At 45.3% G+C, this 22,376-nt stretch overlaps 3 protein-coding genes across 3 annotated transcripts; 1 reads left to right on the plus strand and 2 right to left on the minus strand.

Moving 5' to 3' along the window:
• Positions 1–6,547, minus strand: LOC118783269 (arf-GAP with dual PH domain-containing protein 2-like). Its single transcript, XM_036537044.1, has 11 exons — positions 6,358–6,547; positions 5,359–5,489; positions 4,905–4,996; positions 3,408–3,496; positions 2,978–3,090; positions 2,722–2,871; positions 2,015–2,098; positions 1,621–1,683; positions 1,444–1,521; positions 926–1,154; positions 1–481 (listed from the first exon to the last, which is right to left on the minus strand). Exons 1-11 carry the CDS (start codon positions 6,443–6,445, stop codon positions 453–455), a joined length of 1,146 nt encoding a protein of 381 aa, XP_036392937.1. The 5' UTR covers positions 6,446–6,547; the 3' UTR covers positions 1–452.
• Positions 6,548–7,622: 1,075 nt separating this feature from the next.
• tefm (transcription elongation factor, mitochondrial) lies at positions 7,623–10,210 on the plus strand. Its single transcript, XM_036541487.1, has 4 exons — positions 7,623–7,657; positions 7,852–7,974; positions 8,061–8,210; positions 8,423–10,210. The coding sequence occupies exons 1-4, from the start codon at positions 7,652–7,654 to the stop codon at positions 8,846–8,848; spliced, it is 705 nt and encodes a 234-aa protein (XP_036397380.1). The 5' UTR covers positions 7,623–7,651; the 3' UTR covers positions 8,849–10,210.
• A 383-nt stretch (positions 10,211–10,593) lies between these two features.
• atad5b (ATPase family AAA domain containing 5b) lies at positions 10,594–22,244 on the minus strand. The gene is made up of 24 exons (XM_036526726.1): positions 22,201–22,244; positions 21,648–21,720; positions 19,676–21,420; positions 19,382–19,469; positions 19,117–19,269; positions 18,593–18,734; positions 18,409–18,487; positions 17,878–18,059; positions 17,616–17,764; positions 17,229–17,379; positions 16,458–16,817; positions 16,063–16,159; positions 15,836–15,918; positions 15,447–15,592; positions 15,145–15,310; positions 14,822–14,998; positions 14,545–14,699; positions 14,223–14,316; positions 14,068–14,132; positions 13,713–13,902; positions 13,424–13,578; positions 12,347–13,230; positions 11,923–12,081; positions 10,594–11,156 (listed from the first exon to the last, which is right to left on the minus strand). The coding sequence occupies exons 2-24, from the start codon at positions 21,696–21,698 to the stop codon at positions 11,078–11,080; spliced, it is 5,550 nt and encodes a 1,849-aa protein (XP_036382619.1). The 5' UTR covers positions 21,699–21,720; positions 22,201–22,244; the 3' UTR covers positions 10,594–11,077.
• Between the last annotated feature and the right edge of the window lie 132 nt (positions 22,245–22,376).

Below are 22,376 nucleotides of genomic sequence, written 5' to 3' on the forward strand. Positions count from 1 at the left end.
TACATTTCAGCTTAACTGTGTTTGACATTGGGATAAAAAACAAAACCTCAATAAACAATAAAAAAAAACAAAGTTCAATGCTTCCATTATACATGACAGGTTTATCCATGGTGATCCATAGGTACATTACAGTAAAAGCATAATTTTGACCAAATCAAGCTGAAACAACACAGACAAAAAGGCCAGCAGACGCAGTGCTAGGAATGTTAGCTTGTGTCAGTGAAACTTCGGCTCAGCTCCAGAGACTGGAATGGTCATTTCACCAATTCTGCTAGTTCATAGTGTCTCTTGCTGTATGGTTTTTTCCGAGTCTTGTGTCAGAGAGGAGGGCTGGCTGGAGGTAGAGAGTGATTGAGAAAGGATGTCCAGTGGGTGGGTGGGTCTCTCTCCCTCTCCCCCATCCCTTTCTCTTCTACTTTTTTCATTTGTCTTGTCTTTTACTGCTTCCACCATTATCTTCTCCTCCTCATATTGGCTTCAGCTGCAATAACACACTGAATTATGGTAAAACAAGCAGCCATATCCAAGATATTATCCAAGACAAATTATCCATCCAAGATTATTGTCCCAGACACAGTTTCTATGCCAGTGTGACAGAAGGAATGCTTTTCATGCATTGAAAATAGTTCTGAGCACATCTGTTTGAAAAAACAACTACTGTCCTTCCATGCCTTTTTAAAATAGCACTTCCATTTAAAGCACCACGATTTCCACAATCAAATAAGATCAATAATCTAGAATGCATCACCACACCAGATCACTTTTCCAGGTAGAGGTGCCACCACTAAGAGTCATGTCACAGATTCCTCTTTATCATTGCCACTCTCTGAAGTTATTGCTCAAACAGCAGGACTAAATAGTGTGGGAGAATGTTCGTTTTCAGGAAATTGTACACTTTTTTGTGTTCACGCTGACAAGCTCTTACTGTTATAGTCTTGAGGAACCATGGGCCGGGAAATGACCTCTCTGAAGGCCTCCACCCACTCCTTCTGCTCCCGCTCCTGCTCACACATGAAGACAAACTGCCGATCCGGCGTCTCCACCGTTACGCCACACTTCCACTTGTTCCCCCTCGTCCCTTTCGGCAGGCTTTCTCTCACTGAGTAGCCATGGTTCTCTGTGCCTATGAACACTGCTCCAAGCTCAACTGCATCCTGCAAGCACACACACACACACACGTGCACACATACACATACACATACACACACACACACACACACACACACGTGCACACATACACATACACACACATGCACACACACACACACATACACACACACATACGCACACACAGACAAACACAAACATACAGGGAGAAGAGGAAGTTAAAAAAACAAACTGTATTAACCCAGTGCTGCTCTCTTACTATATTGGAGGGGAAGTATTTTTAAATGTGGGGACGACAGAACATGCATCATAAAACTCAGCTGTAAATTGCCATACCAGCGGGGTTTTGAAGTAGAGTAATTTCCTGTCTCGGGAGTTCAGGACGAACCACCTCTTTTTGAATGGCTCTCTTTGCTGTCCAACAGAGAAGTGGTACAGAATAAAACATACAGATGTGTCAGCAATGGTAAAATGCATTAACAGGATCAAATGACACCATCATGGACTACCCACCATTGGACCTGTTTTCTCCATGTAGCCTTCTTTTAGATAATTTCTGGTTATCCAGGGAATTAGCTAAAATAATAAAAAAGATAGGAAGTAAAGTTTGAGCTACAAACTGTTTCATTCAAATTGACAACGAGTATTGCATGGGAAACCAATTTCCATTTCATGCTAATTACAAGGTATTACATTGTTTTAGCTGGAGATATTTATATAGCAGGAGTAACATTTGACCTAATCCATGCCAAGACAACTCTTGCATTCTTTCCACAAAGATGTAGCCTCCCATACTTATCTATTATGACATACAACTGATTTATTGTACTCATTGCATTACCACAACTTGTCAAACCACAACTTGAGAAGCAGTTTTGAACATATATCAGAGGATATGCTGACTCACCTCACTGTCACTGGCCACGGGGAAGGCAGTCTTCAGATAAGCGTAACGGGTAGCTCGGATTGCGTTGAACCAGAACACAATCTCCTGTGGAGAGATTCTCTGAGAATCATCTGGATTCATGACATCTTGTCCCACACATTTCATCAAGGCTATGATAAAGGGTAACAATAATGTATCATTCCAATTAAAATCATATAGAATGTGAGCTACAAAAACATTGACTGAGGATGTGGCTGTCAATATGGCTGTGGATTATCATGGTGGATTTATGGTAATGAGGAAGGTTCTTGAAAAGCAGGAGAAAGTAACATTAAACAATTTGGAATGTACAAATATGGATAACCTTTCTATAGTTTCCTGTGGATTATAGCCTTGGCATCAACTCCATGGAAAAATAGTAGAATTATAATGTATCCTATGTATGTATGGCTAAAGGTCTATGTCAAAAACCATGGTAACAAAACTGAACAGAATTGTGTATTATGTGCACTGCCATGCTGATATAAAGCCTTATCACAGTTTTGTCATAGCATGTACATAACACATTAATATGTTCTTTAATATGTCCTTAAAACATTCTGTTTGACAAGCCTCTGAATCTTTGCATCACCATCATACATGTCAGCACTAGCAGGAAGTTCAGCTTTCCCGCAGTCTTGCATTCCAACATTCTTTGGTATCTACTTTGTCTGAGGGCTCCAGCTTACCTCTCCACTATCATGGTAAACAAACAGGTTCCTAGTGTGCTCCTCCTGCAGGTAGGTGATCTGCAGCCCATGTTTGTGGCCTATCTTCTCTGGCTGGAAGACTGCGTTCAGATCCTTTATGGCAATGACTGCTTTTGGACCTTTGGATTGCTGGGGGTAGAGGTACAGTATGTTTCATATCATTCTAATATCTTGTCACTTGGGATAGATGTTCTGCTGGGTTTATCGAGGTGAGGGCCTTTGGTGGTCTACTCACATCTTCTCTCGTGAAGTATTTGAGGGTGAAATCCTTTGCTGAGAGGATAAATCTCCTTTTCAAGAACTGTTTGTTGTCCTTTCCTTTCTTCAACAGAATCCCCTCATAGAAACCTAGAAAGAAAGTAAAATGAAGGATTCCTCATCTAAATGGACCTATTTCCTGCAATCTCATACGTGTCGTGTTTGTAAGCACCAAGAAGCTGTCTTTTTGTTGCAAGAGGAAGTGCCTCTGCTTGGAAATGTTTCAGCGGAAATGTTGTTCTGTTAGACAGTGTTTCATGGAAAGACTGATAACTGAGTTTTTTTCTGGTAGGCACATGAAGAAACACTACAGTAGATTGTTAAAAGCATTAACAGTAAAAAACAAAAAAACAAAAAAAAAAACAGTTTCATATGTGCGTAGTTGTGAGGATTTGTCCTATGTTTACCTGAACTGTAGGCATGTTGAAGGTGCATGCTCTCTCCTGTGAATTCTCGCCTCTCGTACTTGGCTCTTATCCACTGATCCCTCAGAACTCTGAAGTGAGTGGAGAGATGAGCTGTCTTAAGTAGAACAGTTACCTGATGTTTGAATGAACTTTAGTGTTGCAGTGTTGTCCCATCTTACCACCATAGCACCCACATTTTCCCCCTTTTTTATACATGTTCTGTAAATGCACAATTCAGCTGCTTTTATAGATGTTTTGCCTTGTAACTGTAAAAAACGGTACTGGTTATACTGCTTGCACACATTTTGCAGAAGAGGCCCTTATATCTTTGATATTTCTATCTGAAATTGCTGCTTACACAGCACATATACATGTAATTACACCAGGGCAAGACCACTAAAACATGTGACTCCCATTTCCCAATGCTCCATATAGATAAGCTGTCTGCTGAAAAAACACTAGTAATTCACAGAAGGAGTTGATGCGAGACTACTATCATGTGACTGTAAAAAAAAAAATGCTATGCAATTTCAAGGTGTGTAAGCATGTCTCACTTATGAAATGTTAGATGTCCAAAGCATGGTGATGACATTATAATTCAACGTGGTGAAGTCGAGGAGGCTCACTTCACTCATTGGATGGTGCTTTACGTAAAACAGGGTATTTTTGGGCTCCACTGACGGTAATCAGACTGACAGACCTCAGTATTTCTCCTTCTTGTTTGTTCAGTTTAGAACAATGCAGTGTTGTTCCCTTCCTTCCTAGAGCTGTGGGAGATGTGCTGTTTTGATTCTTATACTTCCCCAAATACTTCAGCCATTCATACACTGCATTTCCTGCATTAATTTCATTTGTTAATAACATTTACTGTAGACTGTGTCACTTGTCTGTGCTGTTGTAATGAGATTTCAAAATATAAGTGCATGTTGGTGATAAAGGCGAGTACTTGCAGTCTTTAAAATGATCTGTGCCCGTTGCTGTGTTTCTACATTAAATTTCTCATTTCATGTGTTCCTCTATTTTCATTTGTGTAAGTGGGCATGGGTGTATGTGCTGTGTAGGCAGCAATTTAAGCCTCTTTAAGAGGGGACTACAAAATGTATGCAACCAGTACAGCCAGTAGCATAATCCACAGCTACAAGGCAAAACAGAGCTATAAATGCAATTTAATTGTGGGTATGTGCCTCATGAAAGTCTACATTTAAAGCATTATACATTCCATTTGAACTACTGAATACCTAGCAACTCTATTTAAAGTTAATAATCTTTTCATGTTTTAAACAGGAGAATAATTTGCATGTTTTTTTTACATAAAATAGAGGAATCACTTTTCTCCCCTTTTTTAACAAATATCTGACATATTAAAATTACAAAGGATGATTTCTATCAATTAATTTTTAAACTCTATTTAAAATATTCAACTATAACATGCAGCAGTTTAGTACTTTCCTTCAGAGTCAATGACATCACAATAAGAGTCTTCTACGGAGTACTCACACGCAATCCTGCGGTTGTGGTCTGTAGTAGAAGATTGGGACCGTTCTTTCATAAATGGACCTGGCCGCAGCATTGCCATTGGCTCTCATGAACTACATGTATGCCAAAGTCAGACAAACATAAACAACAAACCATTGGGAGTGTAAATGCTTCTATGGGTTTGGTGGGTTTTTACTGTGTTGTCACTTCAGTAACTTCCCCTGCAAACTCTTGCGGTGGAGAGAAAAAGTAATAGTATAAGTGTTGGTTTGATGATTCAGAATGTGTGAGTTGTAGCCTCCAACTGCAGGCCAAACATGTCTTAAAATGATTCCCATTTAAAACTCAACTCATAACCCTCTGTGAAAGGCTATCCAATATGCAGTTGAAAGCCGGTAGTTATTGCAAAGCATTGGGCTGCAGTATGTTTTCTTAAAACCTATCTCTTGTGTGGCGAGAACACAAGCCGAAGTACCTCGACCAGGTCATCGTCCCAGAAGTCCAAGCGTATCGACTTTATGCGGCTAATGGCAGGCAGGTTACGGTGGGTTCCAGAGCAGTTCAGACACACAAAGACACCTAGTTTGTAGGATGCCCAGTCGGGCTCTGGGGAGAATTCAAGAGTCATAATCAGATAATATGGAGAAAACAACTAATTCAAATGGTGACAGTGTTACTTTGTAAAATATGAGCTCTGTTTAAGCCTTGTCCTTACTCTCCACATATCTTCACAAACTAACTACTCCAGAAACAATACTTTACTGAAAGTGCTGGGTAAAAAATTAGAAAGCCTTTAACCTACAGTCAGTTTAGTTCTAGTTTAAGTACAGAATTTCCCAGTCATAGGGGCACCAATGGAGCACCTGCCACCTGTGGCCTCTGACGTTTACTCAGCCCAATCACGTTCATGCTTCTGAGGGCAATGTACCATAGTTTAAATTTCCCAAAGCTGGATTTCATCAGCTTTGGGTTTGTAGTATAAGTCTCTGCTAAAAGTCAACTGCTCTGCATTGCTACAAGAAATGAAAGGACACAAAGTATTTCGCTGCCCATTGCAGCTGCTGAAATGGCACAAGCAAGCAGTTTCAAAGAGTTTCACTTGCGGTTATTAGAGAAATCACATATAAACGTCTCGTTTAATGTAAAAACTATGTTACGTTACAGTACGTTATGGGCATTTAGCAGACGCTCTTATCCAGAGCGACTTACACCAGTTACAGGTTTTTTTTTACAATGGTATCCATTTATACAGCTGGATATTTACTGATATGTTACTTATGTCATAAATTGTATATATTTGTACACATGTATGCCTATATACTTATGGTCTGTATGAATTATTTAGGTAGTCGTAGAAATGTTAAGGCTAGGTGATACATTCTACAGTATAGAGCCACCCTTCCATGCTGGCCGTGATCCTTCTACCCCACCTTATCCACACCCTTCGTACACCTGCTGGTACCCATTCACTCACCTGGGGCTCCGCAGTCAGCGCAGTGGCTGTTGTTAGGATGTTTAACCAAATCCAAAAGGACTTTCTTGTTTCGATCCCGATCAGCCATAGCTATGCGAAAGGCAGTGTCAGTCAGTGTTGAAGAAATTATCAGAGTTGTGTGGGCATTTTGCTAGTAGCTCCATACCGTTATATATGTACAACCAAGAAATTTAAAACTTTACAGTTCATGCTTAGGTAGCCCGTCCGATAGTTCGGCAATCTGCCCTTTTGTCATTTGAGTCTGGAGTAGACCAAAATGAGGAAAAGCATTAATGTTACACGGAATAAATGCAGTAGGCTACTCTTCGGCAGAGGGAAGTGAAATTACTGTTACTAGGTTACACAATAGATTTAACTCAGGACTTTGAAAACGCAATGCCTGTACGCTGTCGTTTACGGTCAACGGGAGTAGGTCCACCACAGTCAGTGGTGGAAAAAGTCACAGAATGTGAAATATGAAGGGTACAGTTGCTGGACAGGAAAATAAAAAAAAATGTGTCATGCATTGACTAACAATATAAGTCTGATCTAGATAAACAGAAATATTGGCAGTGGATTATACTCAATACACAAAAATGTCACCTTAGCAAAAAGTCACTGAGCTCATTTTTGAAAAAGCAAAGTATACCCAATGACAGTTGCATTTGGGTACATTTCATTTGGGTACATACATGGGTGCATACATGACAGTACATTTCTTCACTGCCTGCCCTTGAACACGAACGGCAAAATGGAGCGGAACGAAGATGTTACGGAACCACTGATGTGTCTTCTTTTCTTCCACGCCGTTTAAAAGAGGCGGACAGAGGACAAAGTTACCTATGCGGACGGAGTAATGTGAACTGAGGAAAATGTGGGTTGTCAAGCATCTTGTTGCAGCAGTGGTTCATAATGGTAAATTGTACAGCTCGCAAAAATAATAATTTCAAGCCGGGACAGTTCCGTTTTCTATGCTCCTGATGCCAGTGTTCACTTAATGGCTAGACAAATAAGAATCTATAGCTAGCTTTCATGGTTGTTAATTCAGCTGACTAGCTAGTAAGCTAACTACATACATGACCAGTGAGTAGCTGCAGACGTGTTTCTTAATGTCATTGCTAATACAGAATGTGTCTTATTCCTGTAGGGCGTTACGGGCTCTTCCACCGGTCTTTAGGGTCGCTCCCAGAGCTGGAACACAGATACCTCCACTGCACGTGCTGTTGGAGGAGTCGAATCGCAACAACAGGTTTTGATGTGTTGAATTCCACCTTATCTTCTGAGATATGTGAGGATGAAGGTAAGTCGCTGGACTCACGTTACACGCCAGAACAGCGAGCTGTTATTCTGCAGCTTCTAAACACAGCGACGGAGACAGAGCTGGCTGGTGTCAAGCTGCTGAGAGGGCGAAAATCGGTCAACATAGTGGAGTACAGGATTAGAAACGGGCCATTTAAAGACCTCGAAAGCGTGATTAATGTTCCACTCTTAAAGTACAAGACAGCGGTGGTGGTTTTCAACTCCATCCTCTATCCCTCCGAAAAGAAGCAGAAGCGGAAGACCAAAATTCATCTCGCCAAGTTCATCAAACCTGAGGTAGACCGGAAGCTGCTGGAGGTGAGAGAGAGTAGTGTTACTTAGACAAAACGAGCCTCGTATATTGTCACGCCCATATTTTATACATATTTTTAAATATCTCACAGGAGGCCAACAGCATAGTGTCGATTGTGTGTGGCACCGATAAGATTGCTTGGGCGCATCTGTCTCGTGGGCTTTCCGTTCTGGACTGGCAGCAGGAGAGCTGCCAGAGCTTCATGAAAGGAGGATACCTCGCTTCAGCATACTTGGATGATGTAAGTTGGCTGCAGCATGTATGATATTTTTTTTTATACGGATTGTGTCTTTTGTTTACTGTGTGGTCAGTGGAAGTGGGCATGTGATTGAATGAATGCTGTTGTATCCAGAAGGTAGTTCAGAATTGACCAGGGCTTAAAGTCTTGTCTATTAAGAACCAGATGTAACGAGAAAGTGTTTTCTTCAGTCTTCTTGTTTGTCCTGTCACCAGATTTCCTCAGTGGTGTCGCGCATCCCTGCAGCAGATTTGTTTGTGGTGGAGAAGGCTGGGCTTTCTTTGCAGCACACGTCCCTGTACCCGGTGATGGTGCACCTGCGGACTGTGGAGGCAATGCTGTTCGCGCTGCTGGGACCGCGGCGAGAGCCGGAGGATCCGCCCAAGGTGCTCAACATGATGCGCACGGCGGTGGGTCGACACTTTGGGCTGATGGTGGGCGAGACGCGGACCAGCGGGGTGCAGACGGTGCGGCAGATGATGACGGACTCGGCGACGCAGAAGACCCCCCGCGTCTCCTTTCCCCACAACCTGCTGGTGCGCTACAGGAACGCCTTCCAGCTGGGGGCGCGCAATCGCGGGGAGGAGCTGTGCGACTCGCTGCTGCAGGCGGTCGCCTTCTACGAGCTGCTCAGCGAGTGAGTGAGTGAGTGCGTGAGTGAGTGAGTGAGTGAGTCAGCTGGACTGGTGCCCTTCAGTGCTGCTTCCTTACCAGCCACTGGTGCAGGTGCACTCTGAACTTGTGGGGTCATAAGGCCTGTGAAGCCAACGATCCTTCTGAAGCTGTGTTAGTATGTTGTCTGGAAAACAGGTTTTAAATATACAGATTTACACATTTTCCACCCATTCGGGTGGCAGTGTTGGATGACAATACATCTGCCTTGTTTCCATCAGCTGTGGTAAACTCAGGACTGATAGCCCCAGCAGACACAGATGGCTTAAGAAATAAACCAAAACAAAACTGCATGGAGACTCCCAAGTGGATCAGTTGGCAAGACACTTGTCTTGAGTGAAGGCTGAGCCCTATGGCCCAGGTTCAATCCCAGTCATGTCATTATCTGACAATGACTGCGTGCCCACAGTGGCGTTACACACTTGGTTCACCCTGGCGCTTGTACAAGAGCACTGAAACAGGACTGATTCAATTCCTCAATATACCTTGCATGCAACCATTGGCTATTTTTCATACAAGTCATGTGGTGGAATACAATGGAGTGGACAATCATTGAAAGATAGGCGCTACTCCTCTGACAGGCACCTGGTAATTCACATGGTGATTAAGAGCGGTAAGATGAGGAAATCCTGGGTGACCTACCAATTCCTTTCCCTGGCAGAATGAAGCTACTGTGGGAGCCCTGTCATTGTCAGCAAATGACATGGCCACTTTTGAATCCAGGGATCAGTCTGTGGTCAAAGCAAATGCTGAGCCACCTGGGTCAACCCATTTTCTTTCCCACCTCTCCAGGTAGCTAGCAATCAGTGTAACTGCTAGCTGGCCAACCAGAAAAAACTAGCATCTGGTCATTTGTGCCAGGTTACTTCCTCCTTTGTCAGTTCAGTTAATACCTACATCTGCCAAACAGCGTAACCATACTCCAGCCACAAGTGCTAGGTAATCATCTGTATCCACAGCAACTTGCTTACCTCACCTATTTCTGGCCACAAGTGGAAGTAGCCTTTTTATCATGGCCACTGTCCAGCTGTAGTTGAATGTGGCTGATAGAAACAAATCATTAGAGCCAAGACCACAGCAAGTCAGCGCAGCAGTTTCCCTTTATGGATTCGAGCCCCATTTTCTCTGTCCCTTTTCTTAATGTTCACTCCACACGATGACCCTTGGTTATTTTGACCAGAGAGGAATGGTGTACCAAATACATTCTGTATCCACAACTTCTTTTTTCTGGTTGTTTTCCCTTGTTTGAACACTTCCCACATTTGTCTGTCGGCCTAACTGCCCTCTGTCACCATACAGTTGACTCCATGGCAATGTAGTGAGGGAAATAATTCCCACCCTGATTAACTGATAACCTACACCTAGGACAAAAGTTCATGTACATTTCCACGGAGACAATATTAATATCCTGATGCATATGGAATTTTCTACCAGCTGGAAAGTTTAACACGTAACCGGTTACTGCAGTTGATTTCCTTAACCTCTCTAGGTCGATTGAGATTATGGCTGGTATATGCTTATGTGACTAACCACAGGTGATGTACATCAACATAAAAACAGGAAATACCTCGTTTGTACGCTTCAGGTGCACAATACACTTGTAAAAACTACCCCAACCTTTGCATTTGGCAATGCGATGTCATTTTCTGAGGAAATGTTAGTACTTTATACACATGTAGCAGAAATATAATGCACGTGTAGTTTTTGGGATTTATTTGTTTTAAATGAAAGTTCACATACTGTATGCCTGAACGGATTTAGGGGCCGTTCCTCACCCATCTCTGTTGGCACAATATACAAAGCACAGCAAGTGTTTTTTCAACCACATCAAATTCCTGTTATACAAACATCAGATTTTACACACATTTACAAAAACAAGGTTAATTTTCACCAATTTCACTCAATTTATCATACATAGAAAACACCATGTTTAATAAACAATATGATTGTATTAGAGTTTGCTGTCAAGAGGCAAATTTATTTCTTGATATAAAACATTCAGAATGCTAAGCACAGTATAAAAATACATTACTGGAGATACTTGACTTGTTGCTGCCTGTACAAAGCCACTACAAGAATAAAACATCAAAACAAACATCACCTTGCATATATTGGCATGGGCAAGTAATCACTGTACAAAAGATTACAAACATTTTATTCAGTTCATGATAACAGACCAAATAGAAGGCCAGAACATGTCAAGGAAAGTCAGCTGTCAGGAGTTGGACAGTGTTTTTTGAAAGGCCAAGATGAATGCCATCCAGGTAATGCAAGAACCTAGGAAGTAAAGAGACGATATTAATGAACAGCACCTTAGCCCTTCAGTCCTCGTACATCAAAAAATTTTAAATATTCAGCTGGGTTTACTCTATGTGGGTAACCTGCACCCTTTGAAAGCATTTGTTGTTTAGATGGATGTTGTGTGCTGGCTTTTTGAGGTAGTGAGTAGAAAATCCAGCCACATGTACTTTCACACCCATTCCAAGCCTTTCACACAGAGCACAAAGGGCTAGATTGCCTCATGGTGATGAGGAGCAGAAGTCCAAAAACCACATCCTGAATGCTGCTACACTGAACACTGCCATTTATTAGGCAGCAAGTCACTTCAATCCCTAAATAAAAAAAACCTTACCATAAATACACAAAATGCAGTCTAATGTAAGGAGCTAGGTCTCTTGACTGGAATAGTAAATTGATAGTAATAGTAAATTAATAGTAAAATTCACAGCTGTCTTCAGATTATTAAGATAGCATCAAGGTATGAATTTTTACCTGCAGCATTATAAAACAAACGGAACATATGCAGTTTGACTAGCATGTGATCAGTGTGATGTGTCACACTACTTATTCATCTAATTCAAGAGTGCTGCTGCTGCCAGTTAAAAATGGGGAAGGAGGCAGTTGCAGGCCAGAACGAAGAGTCCAGAATTCAATGTGTAAATCCCCTTTAGGAGGAGGCAAAGTCACTTTCTTACATTTTTTTTTTGTGCCAGAAATCAGCAGAGGTGAACAAATCCTAACGCGCCGCTCAGTGGCTCCTCACCTGCGTTTGAGCTTCCCCTGCTCCTTCAACCTCTCTGATCTGCAGACAGTTCGGAGAAAAGGCAGGTAGTCTGTGGCCGTGACTGACTTGCTGCCCAGTGTCCCGAACGCTCTGCTGGTGAGCACCGTCTTCATGACCTCACACCGTTGCTGCACCACACTGTGAAACGAAAACAATGTGCGGATGCTGAAAAGTGAATTACGGCACCTTCAAACTTGTGTCCACTTATGATCACATGTCAAACTTGAGACAAACACGCTAAGAGAGTGCGAAAGCATGGATGGCTCAGAAATGGCACACTTTTGTGGTAGCATCTAACTGTAAAAAGCACCATATTAAATCTGAGAATGAACATTATAACAGTTCCAAATCTCAAAAAAAAGAAAAGATCTTGGCTGAAAGGAGACCTGAGGAATGCACTCACGTGGGCTCGCAGGGAGTGGTCTGACTGAAACTAAAGCTCCGTCTGTGAGGGGCAACGGGGAGGGTGAGCTCCCTCGTGGTCTGCTCCCCCAGCTCCTGCAGCCGCTGGGCTCCCGCCCACACCTCGGAGACGCTTGCCTGGCACTTCTGGAAGCTCATGCTCTCCACCATGGCCCGGATCTCCGCCGAGTTCTCCCACCTTCCTCTGCCACCATCCTCCACTCTCAACTCGTCCAGCAGCCCGTTCTTAATCTCGGCCCCAGTCCAGCCAAATGACCCTGGCCTGCAGGTGCCCTCTGTCTGCAGGTGGTGGCAGTGCAGGGAAGAGTCCAGGAAGGACATGTGGTCCAAAAACTCGGCCAGGGAGCCCAGGCAGTGGGACACCAGTTCAGTGCCCCTCTGCTCCGCTGGGGACCGGTCCGCCTTCCTTAACCTGACAGGTGCAGATCTCTGTGGTTGCTCCTCTCCTACAGGGCCTAACTGAAGGCCATCAGTGCCAGCAGAGATACTCTCTGCTTTCGAGGTAGGAGCTTTCTTACATTTGGGTAGCGAGAGGAAACCATCATCTGAGTCAGAGTCAGACTGAAACACATCTCTGTCTTTCAAAACCGAGCATTTCTTGTTCTTCATCCTGGAGGACACTTTCAGAGGGCTTGCCTCGTCCGACTGCTCACAGGCCTGCAGCTTGGTGCTCTGGACTTCTGCCTCATTCTGCGGCCTGGGGTTGGGTGCATCCTGCTCCTGGTGGACAGGTTTTGGCAGTTCCCCAACAGGCAGAGGCAGGAGGTCCTCCATGTTGGAGTATATTAAGTCCACTCCTCTCCTCCAGCTCTCTGTTAGCAGCTCCCAACACCTGCCGCTCTCCGGTTCTGTCGAGGACTTGCACTGCGCAAACAAGGCATTTTCACACCAATCAATGATCAGCCAAGAATTGAATGGGATGACAGACTGGGATTCATGTGGGTGCTTACTTGCTGGACACTATAAAATCAGGACAGTGTAAACAATAACCACATTTTATAATTGTCACCACACGATGTGTCAATTTTACAGGGCAGACAGGCCAAAGACAGCTTACCTTGAGCATGTCGTGGACGTCCTTTGTGCTCTCAACGTTTAGGATACCCAGCAGACTCTCAGTGCAGCCAGTGTCACAGGGAGGCACGTTGGCTGGTGGCCCCTGCCTCTCCATCTCTCGCTCTGCATCCACAGCCACTGTAGGCTCCTTTTCCCCTTGAACAAGAGCTGCAATCGACACAGGATACGGGTCAGATAAATGTGACAGTCCGTGTCTATTAGAGTCAGCCTCCATTTGAGAAGCATCCCCAAGGTGTACCCCTGTTAGCACCTGCTGGTTCTGTGTGTACCTGTGGGGTCCATGGGTGGGAGCGGCCGGTGAGACGCATGTCCTCCTCCGCTACGTGTCCAGAACTGCAGGTGCAGCAGGCTCTGCCTGATGTCACACTTGTTCCAGCACAGCATGGAGGTGAGGTCTCGTGCGTCTGTCCTCAAGTTCTCCGTCAGGCACAGGAGCTGCAGGTAGCTCCCAACGTTCACCTGTACACGAACAGTGTTAGTGCCACAAGCACACGTACATACTGGACATCTCTAGGCACTTCTCTAGACTTTCCTTGCTGCGGATGTCCCATCACATTTATCACTCTCTCGATCACCCTTGTGAGTGCATCTCAAATACACTGGCAAGTCAGTCAGTCAACTTACCACTGAGGGCGTTTTAAAATGGATCTCTTCAAAGAAGCCATCAAACATCATACTAAATGTAGGATCTAAAGAAGAGGAGAATGATTAGTTTTAATTTCTCATTGAGCACAATCGTTCACTGAAAGATTGATTTTAAGAGGAGAAAATGCCCCTACCACTAGTGGTCAGGATCACAGGTCTCTTGGTTGTGGTCATAAAGGTTTTGATTGCAGCCAAGAATCCCGCATCATCATCAAATATGACATCAACCTGTAGGAGGGACCCAACAGACTGACTGCATCAGTACAGAGAGGCTGACAAAGTGAAAACGACCTACAAAACTATCAACAGTGAACTAGCTGTGAAAATAAAACCATGATGCCCTACAGCCACAATTTCTAACTCTCTGGGCACAAAGAATGTCTTAAATCTTTTTAGTTTTTGTTTGCCTCAGCCATCTTTACATGAAGACAGAGAAGGAAGCGCTGTGTTAGTTACCTCCTCAAACAGAATGAGCGATGTGGCAGTCTTTTTACTCTGCTCCTCTGTCACAGCCTCTTTCTTGTCCGTTGACTGTTTTCCAGGGGGGTCCTTGCTCTTCGGAACATTCTCTTTTGCTTTTGCAAGGGCCAGCTTCTTTTGAGGGCCAGCTTCTGCGGGAGAAAAAAGGATTACAACAATAACAACTGTTCATCATAACAATGTTGGCAGTTCGCCAGTTGGATCAGTATTTCTGTACCAAGCCGAGCTCTGAGAGTACCGCGTTTCTACTCACCGTTTTGAACCTGCTTGTCCTGACCGTCCGTGTTTTTACCCTTGGGTTTTCCGCTCATCTTGAAGAAGTTGGCCAGTGAAGTGGGGGCTAAAGCACCTCTCTTAAGGGGTGCGCCTCGAGGTGACTGAGGCGGCTTCCTGGGGGAGGACACAACCTTTCTGGGCGAGACCACCTTTCCTGTGAATGTAAAGAAGTGGTGGTTAACACACACCCATCCTTCATGTCCAAAACTAAATAAATGGCTGGAGTCTCTTACTTTATTACAGGCTTCAGTAACGCACTGAAAAGCAGCTGTGACATGCAGGAACAGAGAGCACACTCACGTGGGGAAAAACCAAGTCTGGTGGAGCCCGTGCTGTAGCTGTTGAAGTACGAGGGCTTGTGAGCGTTGACTCCCTGGATGTCCACCTGGTGGGACTGAGTGGCTTCCTTCAGCTGGGCCAGGATCTGGCGCCCGCTGCGCTGAGACGATGCGTTCACCTCGAAGACCTGCAGGCAAAACAGGGTGTAACTGCTTTGTTTGACTGGAGCTCCAAGTCAGCTGCTGATACCAACATTATGGCCAGTCATTAATGGACATGTTCCTGCAGACAAGAACTTAATTTAACTTAAGATTAGTACAGACCTTGAAGCCCAGTTCCTGAGCGCAGGCGTAAACTGCAGCCGTCTTCCCCACTCCAGAGGGGCCCGTGATCAATAGGGTGTTGCACAGTAGCTCCTCCCCCTCCTCTGCCCCCTCCTCCCCCCGGAAATCGCCGCAGTCCCATGAGTCTGAAACACCAACAACAAGGTGTTTCAGTACATTCCCTCTGTCCCACCTGCTTTATGGATTAACAGCTTTGTCACAAGAACACATAGGTTTCAGGAAATTACGATGTTTCAGGAAGACTAGGGCCTAAAAGGACACAGTTCATTCCTAGCCTGAACATTGCACTGGGATGTTAGGAACAGAGGAGAGTAGGATTTTCAGCTTTAATACATCTATATACGACACACTATGTTTGTACGTTTTACCATTACTGTTGTCTTCTTGTTTCTTTTCCTTCTGGTTTCTCCTCTCTTCACGGTCAGCTCTCAGCTTCCACTCCTTCAACCAGCTATTCAGGGAGACATGAGTGACAGCAGTTACCAACAAGCCTACCCACCTTTGTAAGCTCAACAGACATCATTTCAATATCATGTGGAGTGACCTGCTTCCCTGACACCTCCCAGCTTGATTACTTAAGAGACGCAGCCCTTACCTGTGTAGCTTCTTCACTGCGGCTGAGTTCCCAATGACTTGACTGGAGTGCTGTGGCTGGTATTTCTCTGTCCACAACACATCCTCTTTCACACCATCTACACAATCAAAAAAAAACAAAACCCCACAAACTGTCAAATGTGAATAAATGCAAATGTAAGCTGACAATGTGATTCCCTGGATAAGGAAGTCTTCTAGGAAAATGCTATGCAAATAAAACTGATTGAATCAAACTGCAGAACTCCCATCACAGAAGTGTTTTTGACAGTCTTTGTCTTGTACGGTAGCAAACCAGCCACTGCATAGATATCCGTCTGGTCGGTATACCACACCTATATATGTGTGCTTTCAATATGCATGGATCACAAGACAGTAAGGCACTGCATGTGACATCACCTTTCTCAGTGTTCCCAGGTGGTGGAGTATCCTCCAGCAGGACTACGGGGCCGTTTCGGGCTGGCGTTTGCACCCCGGCAGGGTCTTCCATCGCCTGTGGCGGCTGCCTGCTCCTGAGGGTTCGGCCTAGCCTACTGCGGCTCGCCGGTGCCAGGGTGGGAGGGCCAGTAGGTCCTGCGGCGCTTGTGCAGACAGCCGGAGGAGTGTCTATGATCACGATGGGCTCCCCGTCCTCCCCTCGTGCAGACCTCCGTCGCTTGGACAGCTTCCCTACTCCCTCCCCCTCCTGCCTGCGCTTCCGCTTCCCCCCAATCTCAGGCAGTATGGGAGCACTGGAGGCTTTGGGGACTGCGTCAGACTCTATGTACAGAAAAAGGAAGGGGAAATAACTTATGGACTGAAGCTGTGAAACAGACACAGGTCAATACTAACTTAAAACCAAAAAAAAAAAACTGAGCTGACTTTCAATGACTTTACACAGAGCTGAAGGACACCGGTATATTAACCAGCTCAGTTTACTCAAAATTTTCCATAGAAATGCTAAGGCAGTGTTCAACAATTTCAGTTTTTCCATTTGAAAGCTTATGGATGGTGCATACTTGTTAAGGAGCTAAAACTATCCTCTTATCTCTCACTCTTCTGCCCAGCGCTGTGGGGTTTGGGAGGCACAGACTCTAGACTACAGCTTTTTTCTCACAGGCCCCAGACGCGTCAATGGAGCCATAGATCTGTGATCACCATTTCCATCCTACGCAAGTCATCCATTCTTACCGGAAGACGCACACTGCAGATGATGCTCCTCACGCCTCTTCAGGAACCAGGTGAAGAACCTTCTCACTGGGAATGGAGGGTTGGATGACCTGATCTCCTCCAGCAGGCACTTGCGGACATCCTCTGAGAAATCCTCCCTCCAACCTGAGCTCTGCGTCATGGGACCAGGTGTGACACCATGTTATACCCACAACAGCAGCACAAACTGAGGGTTCACAAACTAACATAAGAAGGTGATACCAGGTAAAACTTGTGTGTGAAAAACACAGACCTAGTGAATTATGCAGAAAGTCATAGCACTAGTACTTCGTACAGCTTCATATTTTCCAACACTAGAAACAGCTCTGGTCTGCTTTTAAACATCAGTTTAAACGAGTCAGAACTCACCTTGCTGGTGTGAGATCGCAACGCAGGCTGGGTCTTGATGCAGTCAAGCGGTCCTACAGTTAAAACTGGTTTTGGGGGTTCCAGAAAAGAATCTTTCAGGTGTTTCAGCAATGAAGACGCAGGCCACGGCAGACTCCAAAGGGGGCACTCTAATGATAGGAGTAATTAAAAAAAGTGTGAGAAAACAACTTAATCATCTTCTATTATATGTGAAAACAGTAAGGTTTGGTTATTTTTGGAGCTGCCACTCAAGAGATTTTACCTGCAGGCCTCTGCAGTACATGTACCACAGCCTGGAAGGACGCACAGGCCAGGGAGTAGGCGTCTCGGCTGGCTGCCGTTCTGGCGATTGACTTCTTGAAGGACTCCGGCAGGCCGCTCTTCAGGAATTCCCTCCGGGCTTTGAACTGCTCGTCATCCTGAGAGTTCTCAGACCCCTCACGACTGCAGGTAAGGCGTGGAAAAGCCCCCATTGGTGTCAAAATTCACATATCTACACACATACATCCCAGGTAGCATACACATAGAAAAAATTCCACAAAAGGTGAAATTTTAGCACAACGGTCAACAGCCAGTTACATTAGACACACAAAACTTACATTATGTAAAACATACACAAGGTTTAACCAACAGTTGTGAAGCTAATCTGGGTGTTTCCACAAAAAAAACATAATAAAAAAGAAAATGGGTAGAACCACAATCTTTCAGTAGACAGCTATCTATAATTTGTGCTTTTTTTAATCAGTGGAAAACCAAATGGCACATGTAAGCTTTGGCCTGGGAGACACTTTACCTGCTGTCGTCAAATATGGAGATGACAGCTGCGGGCTTCTGTGCCTTTTTCCCAAGGAACACTGGTGCCACTTTTGAGACTAAAAACAGGGCCATAAAAATTCAGCTGTTATTATCAACTCTTCCATCAGGAAATCAAGAAGCAAACTGTATATGTAAAGTAAAATGCATTAGTCATCCAGTACCTGTAGTGCTTTTGGCAGCCTTTCCCTCAGCTGCACTCTTCCCTAAAACATCATTCAAACTGCGCAGCTGCTTCTGAGCTTTGACATGGTTTTGTGCTGCTGGAGCAGAGTCCTTTTGGTCTTCCAAACACACCACCGAGTCCTGCAGACAAAGGCCACCTTCAGACGCACATCATTCACATCCAGTGACACATTTCTGCAACCCTGTGCCTTCAACAGCAATTTTCACAGCATGTAACAAATACATTGTACATACAAATACATTGTAACAAATACAACAATTTCAAACACATGTATAGAATCTGAGACACCCAGTTCAAAACTAAAAGTAACTGATGTAAAAATTATACCTCCCTAATACAGTTACTGTTGTTATGAAAAACATGCCTTAATGTAATAAGCTTATAATGATAAATAGACCATAAACTTGATCAAATAGTTTAGACATCAACAACCGTATTCTCTGTTTTTCTACCCGATGTAATGAGTGCTACATTACATGGTGGTCATCCCTGGCCCATTACCTCTTCTTCGCAGTAACTCTTGACATCATGATTTCGGGAGGAGCGTCGTAAGGAGCCCTTATCACTAGCAGCTGCCACCTTATTCTGCTGGAGAGCCCGGGCTTTCTGGACCAGCTTTTTGGCCTGCTTCCTGCTCTTGGATACAGCAGACTTCTATAAAAGAAAAAAATGCATGTGATTTCCGTGTCAGGAGCATCATTAAGCCAGTGCAAGAGGAGACACTTTTGCAGCGTGTTAAATTTCAAACAAGGGGGAAAAAAGTTACCTGAGCTGCCAAGGGACTCAGTATTTCAAAATCACTTGTGTCACCAGACTTGAGTTCAGGGTTTGGAAAGACACGTCGAATTCTCATCCTGTTAAGGGAACAAGTCATATATGTTGTGCCAATTGTGGTGCATGACGAAGACCGTGGCAGGGTGAGAGTGGGGACTGTGAATAATTAGAACAGCAAACTGTACAGAACAATTAAATTCTATATTAATTAAATTCGGTAGTCTCACAAAAAAACTGTTGTAAGTTATTCATTGTTAAAGCCCATGGATGTAGGAGAACACCTCACCTGATAGGGCTCTCCTTATCATCGGGGGGCGAGAGCAGCTCAGCCGTATACATGTTGTGTTTGGACCTGTGAGTTTTAGGTGTGGAGACATCTGTGGAGTCACTCGCATCCACTCCCTGATTTTCAGGCCTCTCTTTATTCCTAGTTTTAGGGGAAGGCGTAGCCACATTTGAGACAGGGGTAAGGTTACAGGGACGGGCGCGGGCAGACCTCCTAAGGGGCTCCTTTACAGTTGGGGTGGAGGCTTGAGCATCACTCATAGAGCCCTGCTCATCAGCCTCTTTATCGGTCTCTATCCGTACTGGCTCCTCCACTGCAGCTGGGACAGGGGCTATCGTCTCTCCACCTTTCTTGACCCTCTTCCTGAGCTTGTTGCCTCCACTCTTTCTGACCTTGGCAGGCTTCTCCTGTTCCACCTTGTGTCCCTGCTCCTCCCCTGCAGCCTCTGCATGTGCCTCTGCCTCCACCTCCTCCGCCTGGCCTTTCCCCCCCGTCTCCCCTTGCTTGCCAGGGCCCTTCTTCTGTCTCCCTTTGGCAGCTTCCAGGCCGGGCTGCTTGAAGGCGTTCATGAACTGTTTCCTCTCTTCCTGGCTGCACTTGGCCGTGGAGCTGGACTCAATGATGGCCAGTTCCAGCTCATCCTCCTGCAGGACCACGTTGGATCTCCGAACAGGAGCGACCGGCAGTTCTGGCTTCTCCTGGGGAGGAGAGGAGGCTGTTGGTTTGCCGTCTCCACCATTACCCCCTCGCCTCCTGGTGAAGATCGACGCCAGCTTCTTGTCAGCAGTCCTGGCTAGCTCAGATCGCTGAGAGACGGGGTGCACCTCTGCTTGGACGGTGAGGGTTCGCGGCGACACCTGCTGGGAAGACCTGGGCTCATCTTCAGCAGCAGGGGACCCGCCGGACACCTCAGGATCACTCTGAGGAGTCTCCACACTGGCATCGCCCTCTTCCTGGCTCCGTAAAAAGTCCTCAAAAGAGATGATGACGGTGCTGTCGTTAAGCAGAGGGGCGTCACCTACGTCGGGCCCCGCGCTGGCGTCACACACAGACTGACCGTCCGGCACACACTGCGGCTGCGGATCGGATTTAGCCTTTCTGCCCATCTTAGCTGCGGGCTTGCTCTTCTTCCCGCTGTCTGCTACAGATGCCTGGCATGACAGCTGTGTGCAGGATCCTGTGTCCTCCTCCTTCAACGATTTGGCACTGCCTCTTCTCTTGGGGGTCTCCCCGGGGTACTGCTTGGGAGGTGTGTCTGCCATGACGGAATCCCCCCCACTCGGGGACGGTTCGGTGACGCAGTCATCCTCGCTGATCTGAGCTAAGAGGGCAGCGGTTTCGCTGCCCAGGATCCCCAGATGTCTCCCTGCAGCGACCGCCGACACCGCCCCATCGCTTGAACAGCTCGACTCTGAAATCTCAATCACCTGCGAGGGGGCGTCCGTGTGGCTGTCCTGTGCTGGCACGCTGAGCCTGGCAGGTCTACCTGGCCTCCTACCCCGCTTCAGCCGCTGGGTCCTTTCTGGCTTCACAGGGGTTTCTGCAGTGCTGGGCACCTCCTGGGGCTTGTGCCTGTTCTCCTTGGTTTGCTCTGAGGTGTTGATTTTCTCCCCCGCGGGTGAAGTCTTCTTGAAGTAGTCCATGATGTTGCTGGGCTTAGGGGGCGAGAAAGCCTTCGGCCTGGGCGAGTAGTAGTTGGTGATTGGCTGAACCGAAGGCGCATCCTTTCTTTGTTTCTTGCGAGGCTATCAGAATCGACATAAACAGAGAATGTATTATAGCTGATCTGTATAATGCACTTTTCAAACATTCATTTTCCAGTAATCAGGAATGGAAACTTTTTAATATATGAACAAAAAAGACAAACCAAAGGGCTGTCCGCAACACCCTTAACCATAACGAACATGTTCATGCGCCGAATCATCGTTGTTCTGTCACTGACAAGTACAGTTCGAACATTGTGATAACGTACCTGAGTCTCAAAGTCTTCAATAACAGATGCCATTGCAACAACCCCAGCCATAGCTGTTCCAATCCGCACAGACCTGTGACATACAGAAAAGTCGGTTCAGTTGTAGCCCGCTAACAAATTTATAGGGAAAAAAATTCCAGCTAGTTTTAATTCAATTCCCATACTTAGACTAACGTTAACTAGCTAGGTCCTAGACCAACCTTATATGCATCTTGGTCAAAGCGAACTCTGACAAATGCATAGTTGACGTTAAACTCTCTATCGTTCGGTTTCGCTGGCTAGCGGCATCAACCGCTGCCTAACTAGCCTGCTAGTCACACTACATTAAGTTATCGAAGTAGCTACAAATAAATGGACACAGACAGCAAATCAAGGAAGCGCTACCATTCTGCACTGTGTTTTCTTTAGCATTGGTAGCTATGTTAACTATTTTCTGAATCAACAACGCATCTAACCAGCTGACAAGCAAACAGCCATAACTGGTGAGCTGAATCTAGCTAGCTAAAGTAAACGAAAACCTGCTGGCTCGCTAGCTGCGTTTAAAAAAACTTACCAGCACCTTCTTTAAATTCAGTAGCTATGGTTAGCGCTTTCTTTAGTGAGTTAGGGCGGACATTCCTGGTTCGCTGATTTCCAAGAGCTGCAAACAGTCCTCGCGGGACACTGTTTAGTTAGCCAACTAGCTACAAGCCTTAATAGGTAGCTAGCTAGCTAGTTAGCTCGCTAACC

The sequence above is a fragment of the Megalops cyprinoides genome, chromosome 1 (genome assembly GCF_013368585.1).
Source record: "Megalops cyprinoides isolate fMegCyp1 chromosome 1, fMegCyp1.pri, whole genome shotgun sequence".
NCBI lineage: Eukaryota > Metazoa > Chordata > Actinopteri > Elopiformes > Megalopidae > Megalops > Megalops cyprinoides.